The 18,342-nt window shown below is 39.7% G+C and overlaps 1 protein-coding gene across 1 annotated transcript in view; it reads left to right on the top strand.

Annotated features, from left to right (window-relative positions):
- The window catches only part of CCDC178 (coiled-coil domain containing 178), a 732,453-nt gene that overhangs the window by 446,549 nt on the left and 267,562 nt on the right, over window positions 1–18,342 (top strand). The window contains exon 18 of the mRNA XM_077270423.1: window positions 10,496–10,645. Within this exon, the coding sequence (XP_077126538.1) occupies window positions 10,496–10,645 (150 nt within the window). The remainder of the gene's footprint in view (window positions 1–10,495; window positions 10,646–18,342) is intronic.

The following is an 18,342-nucleotide window of genomic DNA, read 5'->3' as shown; positions in this document are numbered from 1 at the left end:
GTGTGGTCTGTTCCATTTACACTTCACAACAACATCTGATGGGCTTTGTCAGTGCTGCACAGAGTAATTAAACCTGAAATCAATAGCAGGCATTTGTCATGTTTACAGCCGCTCTTTCTGCTGGGTTAAACTCATCAGTTTAGTGCAGTTCTGTTTTACTGCTGGGACACGCTCCATTATTTCTTCAGGTACAGTTGAGATATTCAGTTACAGTACATGTCCAATAGTTTGAATACGTCAGTAAGATTAAAAGAGGCAGGAAAAAAAATGAACATTTTTATTTAATTTATTCTGTACATTCCCAGAGTTCAGTTCACATTTTTCTTCCCTCTTACTCTTATCAAAATATGAATGCTTTTTCTTAATATATTCCCATGCTCACCTCTAGACTTCTTGAAGGTGAGCGGAGGACACAGACTGGTGCCTGTCATTCAGTCTATATTTTATCCTACAAGCTGCTTGTTTAGTTTGTTCTTAGTCTATTGAGCCCTTGAAGAATGGTCTAAATTATAGAAGCTGGTGTAATTCTTTAAACCAACTAAACAGATTATTCGCCATCTACATATTACGCTGTTCTGCACAGAGTATTTAAAAGGTGGATTTCTTTAAGGAAAAACTCTTTGACTTGATTTGAAAAGAAGATTACTTGCAACACCAGTCACAGGGCATCCATGTAGATATCAGAGCAGTTCACAATAATTTGGTACTTTTTGTTAACATGGGGATTTATTTTTTAGGAACAGAATTTACTACAATAAATTCAACAGTTTAAAATGTTCTGAGAGATGCTTTATATATATTATTATTATTATTATTATTATTATTATTATTATTTATTGTTATAGCGCCATTTATTCCATGGCGCTTTACAAGTGAGGAGGGGTATACATAATAAAAACAAGTACAATAATCTTGAACAATACAAGTCATAACTGGTACAGTAGGAGAGAGGACCCTGCCCGCGAAGGCTCACAATCTACAAGATATTAGGTATCTATTATATAACAGCTACATCTACACATTATCCTTCCTTGCCAACATTCCCAGACTCTGAGAATAGTTGGCAAATCTTCCAGACAAACCTAGAACCCAACCTGGAAACTCCCAGAAAGCAGTGCTCTTTAAAGGGAATCTGTCAGAGGGTTATGCTACTAAATTAGCATGAGGTAGGGGCTGAGACACAGATTTCAGAGATGTGTCCCTTATTAGGCTGTGTGCGGTTGTTTCCATACAGTAAAGGTTTTATCTCCCCGAGATTATCACTGTCTGGACTACAGCTCCTTTGAGCCCTGGTCTGGCCACACCCACTCTGCCAATAAGCTGCTTACTGTCAATAGACAATGCACGCAGAAAACTGAGGTGTGGGTGGGTACAGCTAAACTAAGTGATACATCATTGTAATCAGGGTCTCTTTTCCTACATTATGGTACTCTAAGGGGAGGTAGCAAAAAACTGGTGACAGATTCCCTTTAAAGTCACATTCCCACGATGAGCTTTTGGAGACTTTTTGATGTTGCAGATTTTTGGCACCGTTTCTACACCTATTAAATGAATAAGGTTACTTTATTTTCTTTTACATGCACTTTTATCGCATTTTTGATGCTGTGGTTTTTACCTCTTGTTTGTATGTCACGTTTTAAATAAAAGGTCTTAGAATCTACTCAAAAGTGAATATATAGAATCCAAGTATCAGATACTTTAAAATAATTTTATTAAATATAATTATTAAAAACTAGGAGAAACTGACAGCAAACATCTCAGTAAATATCATAGTACAAAAAGTGAATACATCATGAGGGCAGAGATCCCATAATATATACAAATATAACTAGCTAAATAAATAACCTCCAAAAAAAATATCCATATAAGGTGCAAATCTTATAGGCAGTCTATCACGACTGAGTAAAATGCATAAGTGGTATATAGAGGATATAAGTACCAGTATAATAGTGATCCGTGACTCCCAGGTTCTCCAGCTCCAACGTACGTTTCGCCACTGTGGCTTTTTCAAGGAGTTTTAAATAAAGCTATTTTGTTTTTAACACTTTCTGGTATTTGACGTTGACAAATCTTTATTCATACAGTCATGTGCAGATTTGATGCGTCTTTGATGCATTTCAGCAGTGGAAATTCACTAAAAACACATGCATATTTTACCTGCGGATTTTTCGCATCTAATGCAAGTCTATGAGAAAAATCTGCAATGGAGTTTTATACGCCACCAACACACAAGAAAAATTGACATGATTGATTTGAAACATGCACCGCAGGTCAGAGTACGCTCACTAACAACAAAGCACAGCAGGCATGATTTCTATAAATCACATCCACTTTTCTACAACTGTATGATGCTGCGTTTTTGATACAGTGAATATACGCAGTGCCAAGAATTCACCAAAAAGCTCAGCATGGGAACACAGCCTAAAGAACACAGACTAAAATACAGCCTCTAGATACATTCAGGGATGGGAAAAATGGGTGTGGACTGGAATTTCATGTTAAAGGGAACCTGTCACCCCCAAAATTGAGGGTGAGCTAAGCCCACCGGCATCAGGGGCTTATCTACAGCATTCTGTTACCCCTGTTCGTATAACCTTGTTAGTCTGGTTGATTTACTACGGTGCCCTACTACTCCCCTCTTCCCTGGGTGAGGGAAGGATACAGACTGAGGGTGGATTCATGAGCTAAGGCAAGGTACGTGGCCCGGCATCTTCACCTTCCGAAGTAACCTAACGAACAGGGTGAGCTAGGAAGTCCCCTAGCATTAGGGACAGAGAAGGACCCCCTGGTCCCAGGACACCCATCAACAGAGTTGTGACATTAGCTCTGACAAAAACCATTTTTGATCCATTATGGATCCAATTACTGCTCTTATAGCACCTGCAGCAACTCAGCCTGGAGGTGGCAGATTTACACACTGTCGTTTTGCTGCACCCTAACACATCAGGTTTGAGGATCATGACTCCCAGGAGCCCAAGATCACTTTGTCTGACAGGTTTTCTGAGGGGCATGACAAGTTTGTTGTTTTCAGGAAGGCCTGTAAGCTATACTTTAGGATACATCCTTATTCCTTAGAAGCCGAGGAGCAACAGGTGGGGATAATAATATCGCTCCTTTAGGGTGACCGCCAACCATGGGCACTTTATCTCGGCTCTGACTCCCATTCGCTCCAGATGGTGGAGAGATATTTTTTGTCGCTGGGTCATATATACGACAACCCCAACTGTGTCTTCCTGGTTGAGTCTACACTACGTCAGCTTCAGCAGGGAGACCGGCCGGCGGAGGAGAATTGCTCCGAGTGTCGGAAGTGGTCCATGCACACTAAGTGGAATGACACCGCACTCCGTAGGAAGTTCTATGAAGAGCTATCATTAAAGCTGAAGTATGCCTTAGCCCTGTATGACACTCCAGTTTCCCCTGAGGCAGCCATGTCTCTGGCTGTCCAGGTGGATCAACGTCTTCGCCAGAGACATAGGAAAACACCCCAATGTGCAGGAGATCCAGGGCCAAGGGAAATCTGGTCTGAGTCATCTGATTTGACGCACCCAACTGTATAAGTTCCTCACTCTGGAAAGCAGTCTGCTGTTCAGCACAGATGTTTTACATCTGACCTTCAAATACTTTTACAGACTTTGGCCTCTTTATAGGACAAGTCAAGCTGCAGTCTTGGCATCTTGTTCACTGTTATTTTCTTAATTGTACCTGTAGTTCCAGCTGGTCTAATGACATTTGGTGATGATATTATCACAACAAATGTCATTGTAGGTTATAAATAAAACTAGCGATAGAGAATCTATAACTGGTGGAGAAAAGTTGACTTCGACGTCTTTTTGCAACATATATAAGTATGTGCCAATGTAGCCTTACATGCAGTTTGACACGGCATTCTAGGCAATTAGCCATTGCAATTAATGCCCTTTTACTTGTGTTGTGTTGGACAGTCAATAATATACATTTTTGAGCTGAACAAAACATAATGTCATGGTACTACCTATTGTCACAGATTTACTGCTACAGAGAAGGGCCAGAAGACCATGGCTTCTGATTTCACATACGCCTGAACTGATTAGAAGCACTTCACCATCATATTAAGCAGTGCAAGTTTCCACTGCAGTACAGGGGTTATTCTGTTCAGTTGAGAGCCCCTGGAGCTTTCCTGCTTTGATGGTCTCAGTGTTGGCCACTCACCTCTGCTATATACACTCGACTCTGGCAATCAGCGATTGCCAGTGTTAGTTTCATACTACCTGGTTCTGGAGTTGGAGATTCCCTGTGCAAAGTCTCCTCTTAGGGTATGTGCACACGTCCGGATTTCTTGCAGAAATTTCCTGAAGAAAACCGGAAATTTTCTGCAAGAAATCTGCATTTTTTTTTTGTGTGTTTTTTTTCCGGTTTTTTTCGCGTTTTTTTTTTAGCATTCTGCAAGCGTAATTAGCTTGCAGAATGCTAAAGTTTTCCAAGCGATCTGTAGCATCGCTTGGAAAACTGACTGACAAGTTGGTCACACTTGTCAAACATAGTGTTTGACAAGTGTGACCAACTTTTTACTATAGATGCTGCTTATGCAGCATCTATAATAAAAGATAGAATGTTTAAAAAAAATAACAAAAAATGGTTATACTCACCCTCTGCAGACAGCCAATCTCCTCAGCGGCGTCCGTTCCTATAGATGCCGTTGTGGTTCAGGACCTTCAATGACGTCGCGGCTTGTGATTGGTCGCGTGAGTCACATGAGCGGTCACGCGACCAATCACAAGACAGCGACGTCATCACACATCTATAGGAACGGAAGAGAAAGCATGCACCGGAGAGGCGGGAACACTTCGGGGGCCATCAGAGGGCGAGTATATCACTATTTTTTATTTTAATTCTTTTTTTTTTACCAATTATATGGTGCCCAGTCCATGGAGGAGAGTCTCCTCTCCTCCACCCTGGGTACCAACCGCACATAATCTGCTTGCTTCCCGCATGGTGGGCATAGCCCTGTGCAGGAAGTAAGCAGATCAATGCACTCCTAGGAAAAAAATGCAACATTTGCACAAAAAATGCGGAATACCCTGTAAATAATAGGAGGCATATGTTAGCGTTTTTTTCGCGTTTTTATAGCGAAAAAACGCGAAAAAAACGTGAAAAATCCTGAACGTGTGCACATGGCCTTAAGCTTCTTTTTTGCAAGGTAAACATTCCCAGATCCTTTAACAGTTCCCAATAGGACATCCTAACTGGCCTGTAATTTCCTGGCTCCATCTTCTTCCCTTTTTTGAAGATAGGGACAACATTTACCCTTCTCAAATCTTCTGGGACTTCTCCTGTTCAAAGATTCTGGCTAGTGGTTCTGCAATTTCCTCGCTGATAGCTGCTATTGTGCAGGTGCCGATGGCGCTATCTTGGCAGAGGATTTTTTTCTCTACAAAGATGGTGCCGCTAGCGCCTGTGCAGTAGCAGCTAGTGGATCACCGATAGCTGCTACTGCGCATGTGCCGCCGTGCCATTTTCAAACTGATTTATTTTTTAAATGAATTTCAGGATAGCCTCAAACAAATGAATTATATACACAGCTGATAGCTGCTACTGCGCATGCTGCGCCATCTTGGAGGAGGACATTTTTTTTTCTCTAGCAAGATGGTGCCGCCGGTGCCTGCGCAATAGCAGCTATTGGATCACCAATAGCTGCTACTTCACAGGCGCGGCCGGCGCCATTTTTAAACAGATTTTTTTAGGAATTTCAGGATAACCTCAAACGAATTATATACACATTACATATGTAATCATGCTGTAGCGCAGGCACCACCGATGGTGCCTGCCTGCAGAAGGGTGTTTTTTTCCAAGATATATATAATATTCATTAAACTAGGGGGCAGGTCACTGAGGGATCGGTGACCTATCAGAAGCCATACACATGAATAACTAAGCAGAGCACCACATGAAGACTCCCACAGTTCGCATCGGAGCACAATCACATCATTATCTCAAAACTGAAAATAAAGAATAAACAACAACCGCAAGATGGATTTCCTCAACCAAGGAATCATTTTAATCAGTATAACTGCGCGGACCTGACAGTGTCTGTAGGTTACTGAGCACAATCCTGCTGTCAGGTTCCTGTTAAGTTGAAATAGTTAGCTTAACACTTTAGCTTTCTGTATTGCTTTTTTTCTTTTCTTCCTTGCAACTGCTCTAAAATAAGAAGATAAGTCCCACTGATTAACTGTCCTACTTATTGGGTTGAGAGCTTTTTAAAATAATTTTGTAGCTTGGTCCTATGCTTGGTACAATGACTTGAGTAACCAAGTGGATCGGTGTAGCTTACTAATGAATCATGTGCAGCATTAAGTGTAACAAGAGGAATGAAAAGAAGATTGTTGTTGTGCAAGCAGCATTCGAGTCTTATTATCTCATTATCTATCACATTCAATGTCTCTTGTCTAACTTATAAAATTACTATCTTATTGCATATGAACATCTTGTTTCATGAATAACACAAAATATTATCATAAGATCTAACCTTCTCATATATTTATGGATACAGTTTTAAGCTAGTATTTAATTTACATTTTTATAGGAGACAGTTGTATGTGTAAATGAATAGTGGGTTTGGATGGGGAGGAGAGTTTTTAATGAAAAGGATTTTTGGCAGAGAAGTGTATTGGTATGTGTCATGGGAATGACATCATGGCTTCTAGTCCCTTCCTCCAAAAGAACTGGAATATCACACCTCTCTATAAGCTATAGAAAAGCTCTGCCAGTGGGGGCTAACATTTACAAAACATTCATCACCTTATTTATTGTTGCGCACATTGCAAGATCTTTGTTATTAATATTTGAAAATTTTAGAAATAAACATTTCTCTCAGCACATAGAAGAATGAAACCGCAAAGCTGAAGAGAAGTGGTCAGCAGACATTCATGAAAGCCTAATGTGCAGGAGTGCACAACTTTCAGTAAGGAGGCCACATGCGGCGCTCTATGCGTTTCTGTACGGCCCTCAACTATCTCAACATGCCTGACAGTGTATGGTGACTGCTCGTATGTATTTCCATTTGAGGGAGTAAAGTTAGGTGGCACCATAAAGATGGGCAACTAGTAATGATGCTCTGTGTGGCCAAGTCTGTGACCAAGTCCCCATCTAGTTAAAGAGTCAATGAAGCAAAGAAGTGGAAATGCATAAATCCTTGTAGTTTATGGAAGAAGGGAAACACTCAATTGCATCAGCGTCTTACATAAACTACAGTGGAGAAAGTTGAATTCATGGTTTCTTCCTTTTTTGGAATGTGATCGTAAGAGAAGAGGACTTTCACCCTCCTGATAGGTGAAAACCCTAAAAATTGAATCAGCATTCATTACATATTTATGGTTTGATGTTTATTATGTTATTGTGGCCTATTGGGATGTTTGTATCTGAAGATATGCTTTCAAACCAAAAAAGGTTATGTGCCCCCATCTCCTTTTAGTGTTTGGGCTGCTTGTGTGTTCAATAGAGAAGAAGCCGGGTGGGTTTACTGGTGATTAGTTTAATACAAAGTAAATGAATATTAGGCTGCTGTATGTATTGAATTCATAAATAAATGTAAACAGGTGCCAAGTAGCCAAGTACCCTCTTTAACCTCTTCATGCATATGGACACAACTGTACATGGGGGGGTTGCCAACTTGACTTTTTTTTTTTTGGACAGCTTATCAAAAAATCAAGGACAGACAATATTTTTTATGGACACATTGGAACATCATAATAAAGTTTTAAAACATCTAAAAAATAAACATTCAAACTAACTCTCTTTTCTCTATTAAAAATAATAAATATAAATAAACATCAGTAAAAGTCCGATCTATCAAGATATACTGTAGAGGCATTAACCCGTAAGCAAGGGCAGAATTATAATAAATGCAGGGGTTGCAATTGCACCCGAGCCCCCTTGACACTAGGGGACCCAACAGTTCCATTTGGCAAATATGAAAACATTATTACTATTAACCTCTTCAAAACCTTTTACGTACTTGTATGTCAAAAATCATGTCCCTGCCTTTTCCGCATCTTTCACTGATTTAATCAGCCATTATGTGCCTTTACAGATGAGGGTGAAGCAAATGCCCTGCTATGTATAGCACAAGCGATCGGACGATCACAGCTTCAAGGGGGGCTATTAAATACAGTAAAAAATTAGAAAAAAATGTTTTAAAAAATGAAAAAAACCACACACAAAAGTTCAAATCTTTTGGCCCATTAAATATAAAACAATAAAAATAAATAAAAATACACATTTAACATTTGGTATCACTGCATTCTTTAAAGTCTGAGATATTAAAATATAAAATAAATCCAATCGTTAAATGGCATAACAAGAAAAAAGTAAATGACAAAATTAAGTTTTTTGGCCACCTCAACATTTGAATCAAGTGCAAAAAGAGGTGGTCAGAACATCATATTTACCCCAAAATGGTATTAGTAAAAACACCTGCTCATGGTGAAAAAATAAGCCTTCACCCATCCCCGTCCCCTGAAAAATGAAAGTTACAGGTCTTGGAAAATGGCGACATAAGCAAAATGTATTTTTCTTTCAAATTTCTGAATTTTTTTCACCACTTACATGAGAAAAAAACTATTTATAAAGCTACATATTTGGTATCTGCATACTCATACTGACATGAAGAATCGTATTGCCACGTCAGTTTCACCATATAGTGAGAACAGGAAAGAAAAAAAAACAATTGTGGAATTGCACTTCTTTTGCAATTTCAGCAAACTTGAATTTTTTTCCCGCTTTGCTGTGCATCACATGTGGATGACATAATTTAAAAGTTCAATTCATCTTGCAAAAAAGCGAGCTCTCATACAGCAATAGTGTGTGAATTTTTTTAACATTTGAATAAAAGAAAACATATGCAAGTTTGGTATCACCGTAATCATACTCGCCTGGAGAAATAGGTTTCTAGGTAATTTTTGCTGCATATTGAACGCTGCAAAAACAAAACCCGAAAAACACTGATGGAATTGCGCACTTGAAAGTGGTTAAGGTAGTCTGTGAAGGGACATTTTTGGGAAATATGCAGAAACTTTCTATCTTTAAGGTTATCCACCTTTAAATATATGTGTGTAGTCATTTTTCTACTGTGGAAAGTGCTTTTAAGTCTGTGTGACTTGTGAGAATGGTATTTGTAAAGTCCTGGGCACCATCCCTCTTGTTGATTGCTCATGGTTCAGAGGAGTCACTATTGATTCTTCATGCCTGAATGTAAGGTAGTTGGAATCAAATTCCAAGGTTTCTTCTTCCCAAGTCAGTATTTTTCAAATGAAGATTAATTCCAGGATTAATTGTAAATTTGTACAAAAGGAGAATATTTGTATGGTTCTAGGACATTACATATTTATAGGAATGTACAATTTGGATTGTCAGATCAGTCTCTTATTTAATAACTTGGGATTATAGGATCTTACATCGGAAAGGCGGATGCAGATAGAATTTTGGACTTTATCTAAATTATCTGCAATCATAAGTCTCCCTCATTGGACCAATAGGTATATTAAGGGTGTGTTCATGTGTTGTGAATTTTGTTGGGGAAAGTTCTGCAAATGTGTCATTCATCTGAAACAATCGCGTTCTGATGAATGGAAACTGACTTTCATCTGCAAAAACATTCACAACAAAATCTGTTGCTTGAGAAATTATCCTGAAGAAGCAATAGCCGGCGTTCATAGGAGATGATTTCTGCTATGTGTAGCACAAGCAATCGGATGACCACAGCTTCAAGTCTCCTAAGGAGACTATTGAAGCAAGTAAAAAAAAATGTTTTCAAAAATATAAAAAAAATGTATAAAAATTCAAATCACCCGCTATTGCCCCATTCAAAATGAAACAATAAAGAAAACAAGAATATACTTTTTGTATCGCTGCATTCAGAAATGTCTTTTCTATCAAAATACAAAATAAATTAATCTGATCGATAAGTGGCGTAATAAGAAACAAAAAAAACAATTTACGGGATTTTCGTCGCCGCACATTGTAATAAAATACATTAACATGTGATCTAAACATCGTATCTACCCCAAAATGGTATCAATAAAAATGTCAGCTCGGAGTGCAATTAATGAGCCATCAATCAGCCCCAGATCCCAAAAATGGAGACACTATGGGTCTTAGAAAATGGCAACTTTTTTTCTACCACTTAAAAAAGAACCTATACCTGTTTGTTATCGGCATACTCGTACAGATCTCGGTATTCATATTGGCAGCATACGAGGAGCAAAAAACAAAAACGGAAAATCGCAAGGTCATGGAAGGGTTAACCCTTTACAATTCTTCTGCAACAAGGAAAGTCAATCTGACCAACAATTAATTTCAAAATGTCTTTTGTACTTCACCTTTGCGGCATAAGTTTTGCAAAATTGCACTCTTGTGAAATTTACCAATTTCTAGACTTCATGTTGTAAGAATGTCCTTACCCAACATAAATTCTATGGTAAATCCTATTAATTTACTTATTTATATATTTTCACTACAGAAGGCCTTGGAGACAGCACTTAAGGAAAATGTTGCATTAGCCAAAGAGTATCAAACCCTCCAAACTGGCTATTTGGATGAAAAAGACAAGCTTATGGTCAACTACGAGAGCAGGATAAAAATGGAAGCAACGCAGAGAGATTATTTACAGGTAACATTAACAGAAACTGCTTCGTAAGATAATATTACATATACTTTTTTTATGGCTTTCCATTCTATACTGTTTTATGATATCTAGTGCTGCCTGTGCCATGATAAACTCTGCTTTTATATATCACCCAAGTTCTGTAGATAAACATTTTAGTAATGGAAAATATACCCAATGCATTTCTTAGTACCGCCTATCATGACATTATTGGATAGTTCTACCTGGTAGTCCTTTATTTCTTACTATTCAACAGGGGCAAATTCAGACAGGTCTGTGCATTGGAGCAATAAGACGCATATGCACTTACAAGTCAATTATGACATGATGCACTTATTTTACTTTGCAAAAGGGCTTCTATAATTTACAAAACATTTGGAGTTCATTTGAATAAATTAGTAGGAATTGATTTATAATATAAATTGTAATTCTAAAGTACAAAAGTATTAGGACTTGACCTAACAACCTCTGCCCTTTACATTTCCCAAATATAATAACTATGAAATTACTATATACAAACAAACTGCCCCACAGTATGCCGTTATACAGCAAATAAATAATACTGATTTGCTTTTCTGTGCTCTGTACTCAAGTGTTCCCATACTGTACTTAAATAATATGCCATACTAAACAAATCCTTTAGATCAGTTTGAATTAGCTGCTAAACAAACAGATATTTTGGATTATTTGACCAAATATAAGTACAAACATTAACCCCTTCATGACCGTGGGATTTTTCGTTTTTCCGTGTTTGTTTTTCACTCCCCTCCTTCCCAGAGCCATAACTTTTTTATTTTTCCGTCAATTTGGCCATGTGAGGGCTTATTTTTTGCGGGACAAGTTGTACGTTTGAACAACATCATTGGTTTTACCATGTCGTGTACTAGAAAATGGGAAAAAAATTCCAAGTGTGGTGAAATTGCAAAAAAAGTGCAATCCCACACTTGTTTTTTGCTTGGCTTTTTTGCTAGGTTCACTAAATGCTAAAACTGACCTGCCATTATGATTCTCCAGGTCAGTACGAGTTCATAGACACCTAATATGACTGTTATTTTTTACCTAAGTGGTGAAAAAAAATTCCAAACTTTGCTAAAAAAAAAAAAAATTGCGCCATTTTCCGATACTCGTAGCGTCTCCATTTTTCATGATCTGGGGTCGGTTGAGGGCTTATTTTTTGCGTGCTGAGCTGGCGTTTTTAATAATTCCAATTCGCTGCAGATACGTTCTTTTGATCGCCCGTTATTGCATTTTAATGCAATGTCGCGGCGACCCAAAAAATGTAATTCTGGCGTTTCGATTTTTTTTCTCGTTACACCGTTTAGCGATCAGGTTAATGCTTTTTTTTATTGATAGATCGGGCGATTCTGAACGTGGCGATACCAAATATGTGTAGGTTTGATTTTTTTTAATTGATTTATTTTGATTGGGGCGAAAGGGGGGTGATTTAAACTTTTATATTTTTTTTATTTTTTTCACATTTTTTTAAACTTTTTTTTTAACTTTTGCCATGCTTCAATAGCCTCCATGGGAGGCTAGAAGCAGGCACAGCACGATCGGCTCTGCTACATAGCAGCGATCTGCTGTTCGCTGCTATGTAGCAGAAAATCAGGTGTGCTGTGAGCGCCGACCACAGGGTGGCGCTCACAGCTACCGGCGATCAGTAACCATAGAGGTCTCAAGGACCTCTATGGTTACTGTCCTGACACATCGCTGACCCCCGATCATGTGACGGGGGTCGGCGATGCGCTCATATCCGGCCGCCCGGATATGCTTTACTCATCTCCAGTGGAGGAACTGTTCCAGCGGTGTCACCACTGGCTCTCCTGGGGCTCTCATGACATTTTTATGTCATGTAAGTCCTGCTGCCAATCACCGCCAGCTTCCCTGTCCCGCCTTCAGACGTAACTGACATCTGGAGGAAGGGAGAGCTGTGGCTGCTCTCATACTACCTCCAGATAATTTGTCTAATTTGTCCGAGGGAGAGTAAAGCAGCTGCTAATTGTCATGTCACATGATCACCGGGAGAGTCAGTGCCAACACCACTGGAAGGGCTCTTGTACCAGAATGAATATAGCTGATAATATTTTACTTGAAGGTAACATAGTGATTCCGCTACTCGGACAACCGCTTTAACCACATCGCGACACGTGCCATACATATAGGACCAAGTCAGAAGCGGCTCTAAGGAGAGGACTCACAGGGTGACCCGGCCCCACTCCCTGCAGGATATAGATGTGTGTTACAGCCAGGACCTGCAGAGCGCCACCCGCAATTTTAAACCTGTTGATTGCTACTGTCAATCTCTGAAAGCTGCATTTAACACTCGCCAGCATGAGGGCGTGTAATTCCATGCACCTATCCGTATCATCACAACTTGCCAAGGTGTTGCTCTGACAGCCAAAGATCTGTTGAAGATCTCTATGCTTGTCATTATGGAGTTCTTTTGAAAACCAGCCTGGGGCCAGATTTCAAATGTGACCATGATTTCTACTAGACACCGCAATGATGCAGCATCGTTGTATATACTATAAGGGATCAGAAGACGCAAGCTTCAAGTTCCCTTAGAGGCCTAACAAGAACAGAAGAAAAGTAAAAAAAAAGTTATAAAAAATTGACCCTGTCGTGAAGGGGGTAAAATAAAATGCTGACACTAAGAGCCAGATTCATATTTGCATTTCTGACAGATTTTTGGATGAATATCTCTCAACTACTGACTTTTTGATTTTCAAATAAATAATCAAACGATTTGCACCTGCTTTTTCCAAGTTGTCATTTGTGGTTTAGTTAGTTTTCTGATTTTTAAATCAGTGTGGCTTTTCCAGATGTTTTAGACAGATTGATAAAATGCAACTTTTTTAAAAAGGTTGCCAAATTTGGTGCAACTCAACTCCAGTCCACAAACCTCTTCCCTTCTCCACTACCCCAGAGTGATTTTATGTGCACCAGGTATTTTAGTGTTTTCAAAATGTATGACTTTTCCAACTGAAGAGTCGCAACTTAAAGACAGAAAAAAAAGAAAATGTTGGTGTCACAGGGTTACCGCAATGGAGCGGAGCCAGAAGACCGCAGCGTCTTAGAATACTTAGAATCGGCAAAACGTCTAACACCACGAAAGGCAAGATGGGCATTATTCTTTACCAGGTTAAAATTTGTTGTTACTTTTAGGCTGAGGAACAAAAATGTTGAGATGGATGCTTTCCTGTGGGAGGAGATAAGTGCAAACCAGTTCCTATTCTTCAAAAAGGGGTAGTGATGGCGTCTATATGCTCCAATCTGGAAAGAGAGGTTGTTGACGCTCAGGGGGATGCCCCTGCTACCTGTCCCCTTGGTAAACTGTTTGTTCCAGTCAATATCTGTCTTAGATTCCTCAGGGAACATCATGATACGGTGTTGGCTGAACACCCTGGGAATAAGGCCACCGCGGTTCTACTTACTCTGCGTTTTTGGCGGCCAGGTGCTCATAAGGATGTTCGGGAATATGTGGCTGCCTATAATGTCTGTGCGCATTCTAAGACCACTCATACTTATCCATCAGGGGCTCTCCAACCATTGGTTATTCCCAGCAGGCCTTGGACTCATTGGTCGGTCAATTTTATTATGGATCTACCCTTGTCTGTAGGGACACTGTAATCCTGGTGGTGGTGGACAGGTTCAGTAAAATGTCTCATTTTATTGCTTTGCCTAACGCCTAATCTCTGGTGCAAATTTTCGTCAAGGAAATAGACTGCATGGGATTCCTACCACTATTGTTTCTGATTGGGGGTGCAGTTTATCTCCAAATTTTGGAGGGCATTTTGCACTCGTCTGGGGATCAGTTTGTCCTTTTCTTCTGCTTTTCACCTGCTAACAGGCAGACTGAACGGGTCAACCAGAATTTAGAAACGTATTTCAGATGTTTTGTGTCTAAGAACCAGGAGGACTGGGTTACCTTCTTACCATTGGCTGAATTCGCGGTAAATAATTGTTGTCAGGAATCAACCGGTAAGTTCCCGTTTGTCTGAGCATATGGATTCCATCCTCAATTAAGTTCTTTCAATGGTAGTCACACTTCTGGATTACCGGAGGAAGAACCGTTTTCCTCTTCCATGTCTGCCATATGGCAGGGGGTGATTAATAATTTGCGAAAGATGGCTATATGATAGTGTGGTTGATCGGAGACTTTTGGTGGGTTCGGACCTGTGTGTTGGTGACTTGGTGTGGCTGTCCTCGAGGAACATTAAGCTGAAGGTTCCGTCTTGGAAATTGGGTCCCAGGTTTATTGGTCCTTATAAGATCTTAGCCATCGTCAACCCAGTAGCATTCAGCCTTGCTCTGCCACCTAACTTTAGAATCCATGAGGTTTTTCATTGTTCGCTTCTCAAGAAGTATGTGGCATCTGCAGTACCTTCGCCTCTTTTACCTTCTCCTGTCATTATCGATGGTAATCTGGAGTTCCAGATAGCAAAGGTCTATATACTCATCTTGTTTGTCGGTCACTTCAATATATGGTACATTGGAAGAGGTACGGTCCTGAGGAGAGGATGTGGTTACCAGCTTCCAACGTTCATGCGGCCAGACTGGTTTGGGCCTTTCATGTGGCATACCCTGATAAACCGGGTCCTGAGGTTCCAGAAAGTGCCTCGTAGAAGAGGAGGTACTGTGACGGAGCTACCGTAATGGAGCAGAGCCAGAAGACCACAGCGTCTAGTTGATCCTACTCCACCACTGAGAAGAAGTACTTCACTGGTTTATTAAATGTGTTTATTTCTTCCAGGAGAACAGGGGATAATCAGCCATGTTGGAAATTCCTGTGTTCATCTGTGGTTGGTTAGCCACTCCTTTTCCCTATAAAATATGGGCTCTATTACCTAGTCCTTATCAGAGTGAACATTTGCTTCATGACAATAGGAGGGAGAGAAGAATTGCTGGAGGAGTTAGAAGCGACTGTTGTTTGGTTTGTACGCTTTGTAATTCCTTATCCTTCCCTGTTTTACTTTCTTCCCCTTCCTACACACCCTGATGGATTCCTCTGTTATATGTGAGTGAATATTTTGTGTGTGGAGTTTTCAGTTTCCCTTTGTCTTTGTGGCCCTGTTTGTCAGGTTGGTGTACTGTGGTGCACAGTAGCGCCCCGATTCCCTGGGTGGGGGAAGGGGACAGAAAAGGGTAACTTAGGAGATAAGGCAAGGGCGGATGCCCCGGCGTCTTCACCATCTGAAGTATCCCGGGGAACAGGGTGAACTAGGGTACCCCCTAGTGTTAGGGCCAGGAAAGGAGCCCCTGGTCCCAGGTAACTCGACAGTTGTGTCATGACAATTGGGCTTTGCGCAAAATATATGGATTGCATGTACCATTTTGAAAAACTTGTCCCAAAAAAGTCAAAGCAAACCATAAGTTTAAAAAAAAAAGATTTAAAACAAATGCAAATCTTGAATCGGGCCCTAAGAGTTTTTCACTGAAAACTTAAAATAAATATGAGAGTAATTCCCTATGCTAAGACTAATTGAGACTATTTGTATCTTAAAAAATTCAAGAAAATCATGCATTTTGTGTCTGGAAATTTGATGGTTGGCAAAACTTTATTGCATTTTTTTTTTTAGAAAGCATGCAGATTAATGATTTTCTTCAGGGTTATGGTTTCAAAATATTTTTTTCCATTTTGCTTTGCTGTGTTTGCAAAAATTGTGTTCTAAAGCGAGTTATCATGCTGTTGGTTGGTATATATTGCCAAACATTAGGCTCAGATAATTTGGCATTATGTTATTCTCGGATGTCTTTAAAAATGTCTCAATCAAATCTACGGTATTCATGCATGGACCAAAATAATAGCTGGGTACATATGAGGTACATATCTTATCCACAAAAATGTTTTGTCATTATTCATAAAAGAACATTGATAGAAAGTAACACGAAGTTGACAAGTGTAAAAAATCCAACATAGTGAAGCAAGATGCTAAATTTTGGATTATTTATTTCACTGGGGACATTGATTATAAAGATTTATTGCTTTGTTACAAGAACTGGGCTTCTCCTTAGATTTTTTTTATTAAGAACCACATGAGCCATCATTGCACCCTGTTCTACCTGGTACAGAAACACAATGTAAGCAGCTTAATAACTTTTTTGAATTTTTTTGATAATTAGTTTAATTGCACTTTTTCGGATTTTGAAGAACTTGTAAAAGTTACAAATGGGAAAAAAAAAAAAATCTGTCACATTAATTTTTCATTGCTCCATTTTTGATCATATGCAAGATAGGAGATAAATGTATGATTAGTAAAGGTCTGACAACAGGGCTCTCACTGATTCCGAGATTCAACGTTCCCAGAGTAAATGGAGCAGCACTCCATTAATTGTCTATAAGAGAGGCCGTCATGATGCTACAGACCCATAAAAGTGAATGTAGCCATGTTTACGCGTGTGAACCACCACCCCATTAACATGAGGAGCAAGGAACCAACCATTCTCAAGGTCAGTAAAGGTCCTGGCAGTCAGAGCCCAGAAGGTCATACACTTATTTTGTCGATACTTGATAATTCCTGCTTGTGGGATCCAAGAAGAATTGTTTCTCCTTGCGGAGAGTGACATTTTAAGCATGCTGAGATGAGGAGACTTAAAGCCGCAATGCTACTCTGGGAAATTTGCAAATTGTCTTTTCAGAGAGGAAGAGGACTAGAACTCTAGTGCCACCTATTGGAAGTAGCAATCGTAACAGTCAATGTCGACCCTTTAACGAGCCTTGTCACATGACTTAGGATAAAAGCCAAACCAGAATCTGAATTTGCAGACACTGTGTTTTGGGGTACTGCCCCTCGTCACTGCAAAGTGTAAGATCTGATTTGGCTGTGTGAAAGGCGTCTGACCGAGAAACGATACTTCTTGGATCCTGGTGACATTAGCAAGGAACATTGGGAATGCCAATACTGAAACGGCCATATGTAAAAAGGTAAGTACATGACATTATCTTGAATTGGACATCCCTCAAAAATTGATAAAAATTTGTACGGGAGGCTGCCAAGAGGCTACAGCAACATAAAAAGAGCTGCAGGAATTTCTTTCAAATACTGGTTGTGTATGTACTGCATGTGACAACAAGCTCTCATACTTTATATGTTTGGTCTGTGGGAAAGGGTGACAAGATTGGTGTCTTTTCTAACAAAAAAAATCCAAGCCTGGCATATGTTTTGCCAAAACCTACATCGAGTCAGCTAAAAGCATGTGGGACAATGCCCTATTGACTGTGAAACCAAGGTTAATCTTTTTGCCTATCATTTCAAAAGTATGGCACAAATCAGCATTCTACATCACATCAAGAACACCATACCCACAGTGAAGCATGGTGAAGGCAGCATTATGCTTTGGGGCTGTTTTGCGGTAGCTGGAACTTGTGCTTTAGTCAATGTGGAGGGAATGATGAACAGTTTCTAAGACAAGTCAATTTTATAACAAAACCTTCAGGCCTCTGTTAACAAAAATAGAAGAATTTCACCTTTCAGCATGAAATGACTCAAAGCATACCTACAAATCAATAAAAGAATGGCTTCACCAGAAAAAGATGAACGTTTTGGAATGGCCTAGCCAGAGAGCCCAGGCCAGAATCCAATTGAAAATCTGTGTGTTGACCTGAAGAGGGCACTGTAAACGGGAGATGCCTGTTGTGAATTAGACTTTTTTGGCTCCCTCTAGTGGTTACTAGTGATATGACTCTGGGATTTCCTTCCCTC

This window comes from Ranitomeya variabilis, chromosome 6, assembly GCF_051348905.1.
Source record: "Ranitomeya variabilis isolate aRanVar5 chromosome 6, aRanVar5.hap1, whole genome shotgun sequence".
NCBI classification, from domain to species: Eukaryota; Metazoa; Chordata; class Amphibia; order Anura; family Dendrobatidae; genus Ranitomeya; species Ranitomeya variabilis.
Note: the sequence above shows the minus strand (reverse complement) of the source record. Positions and strands in the feature narration are given on the sequence as shown.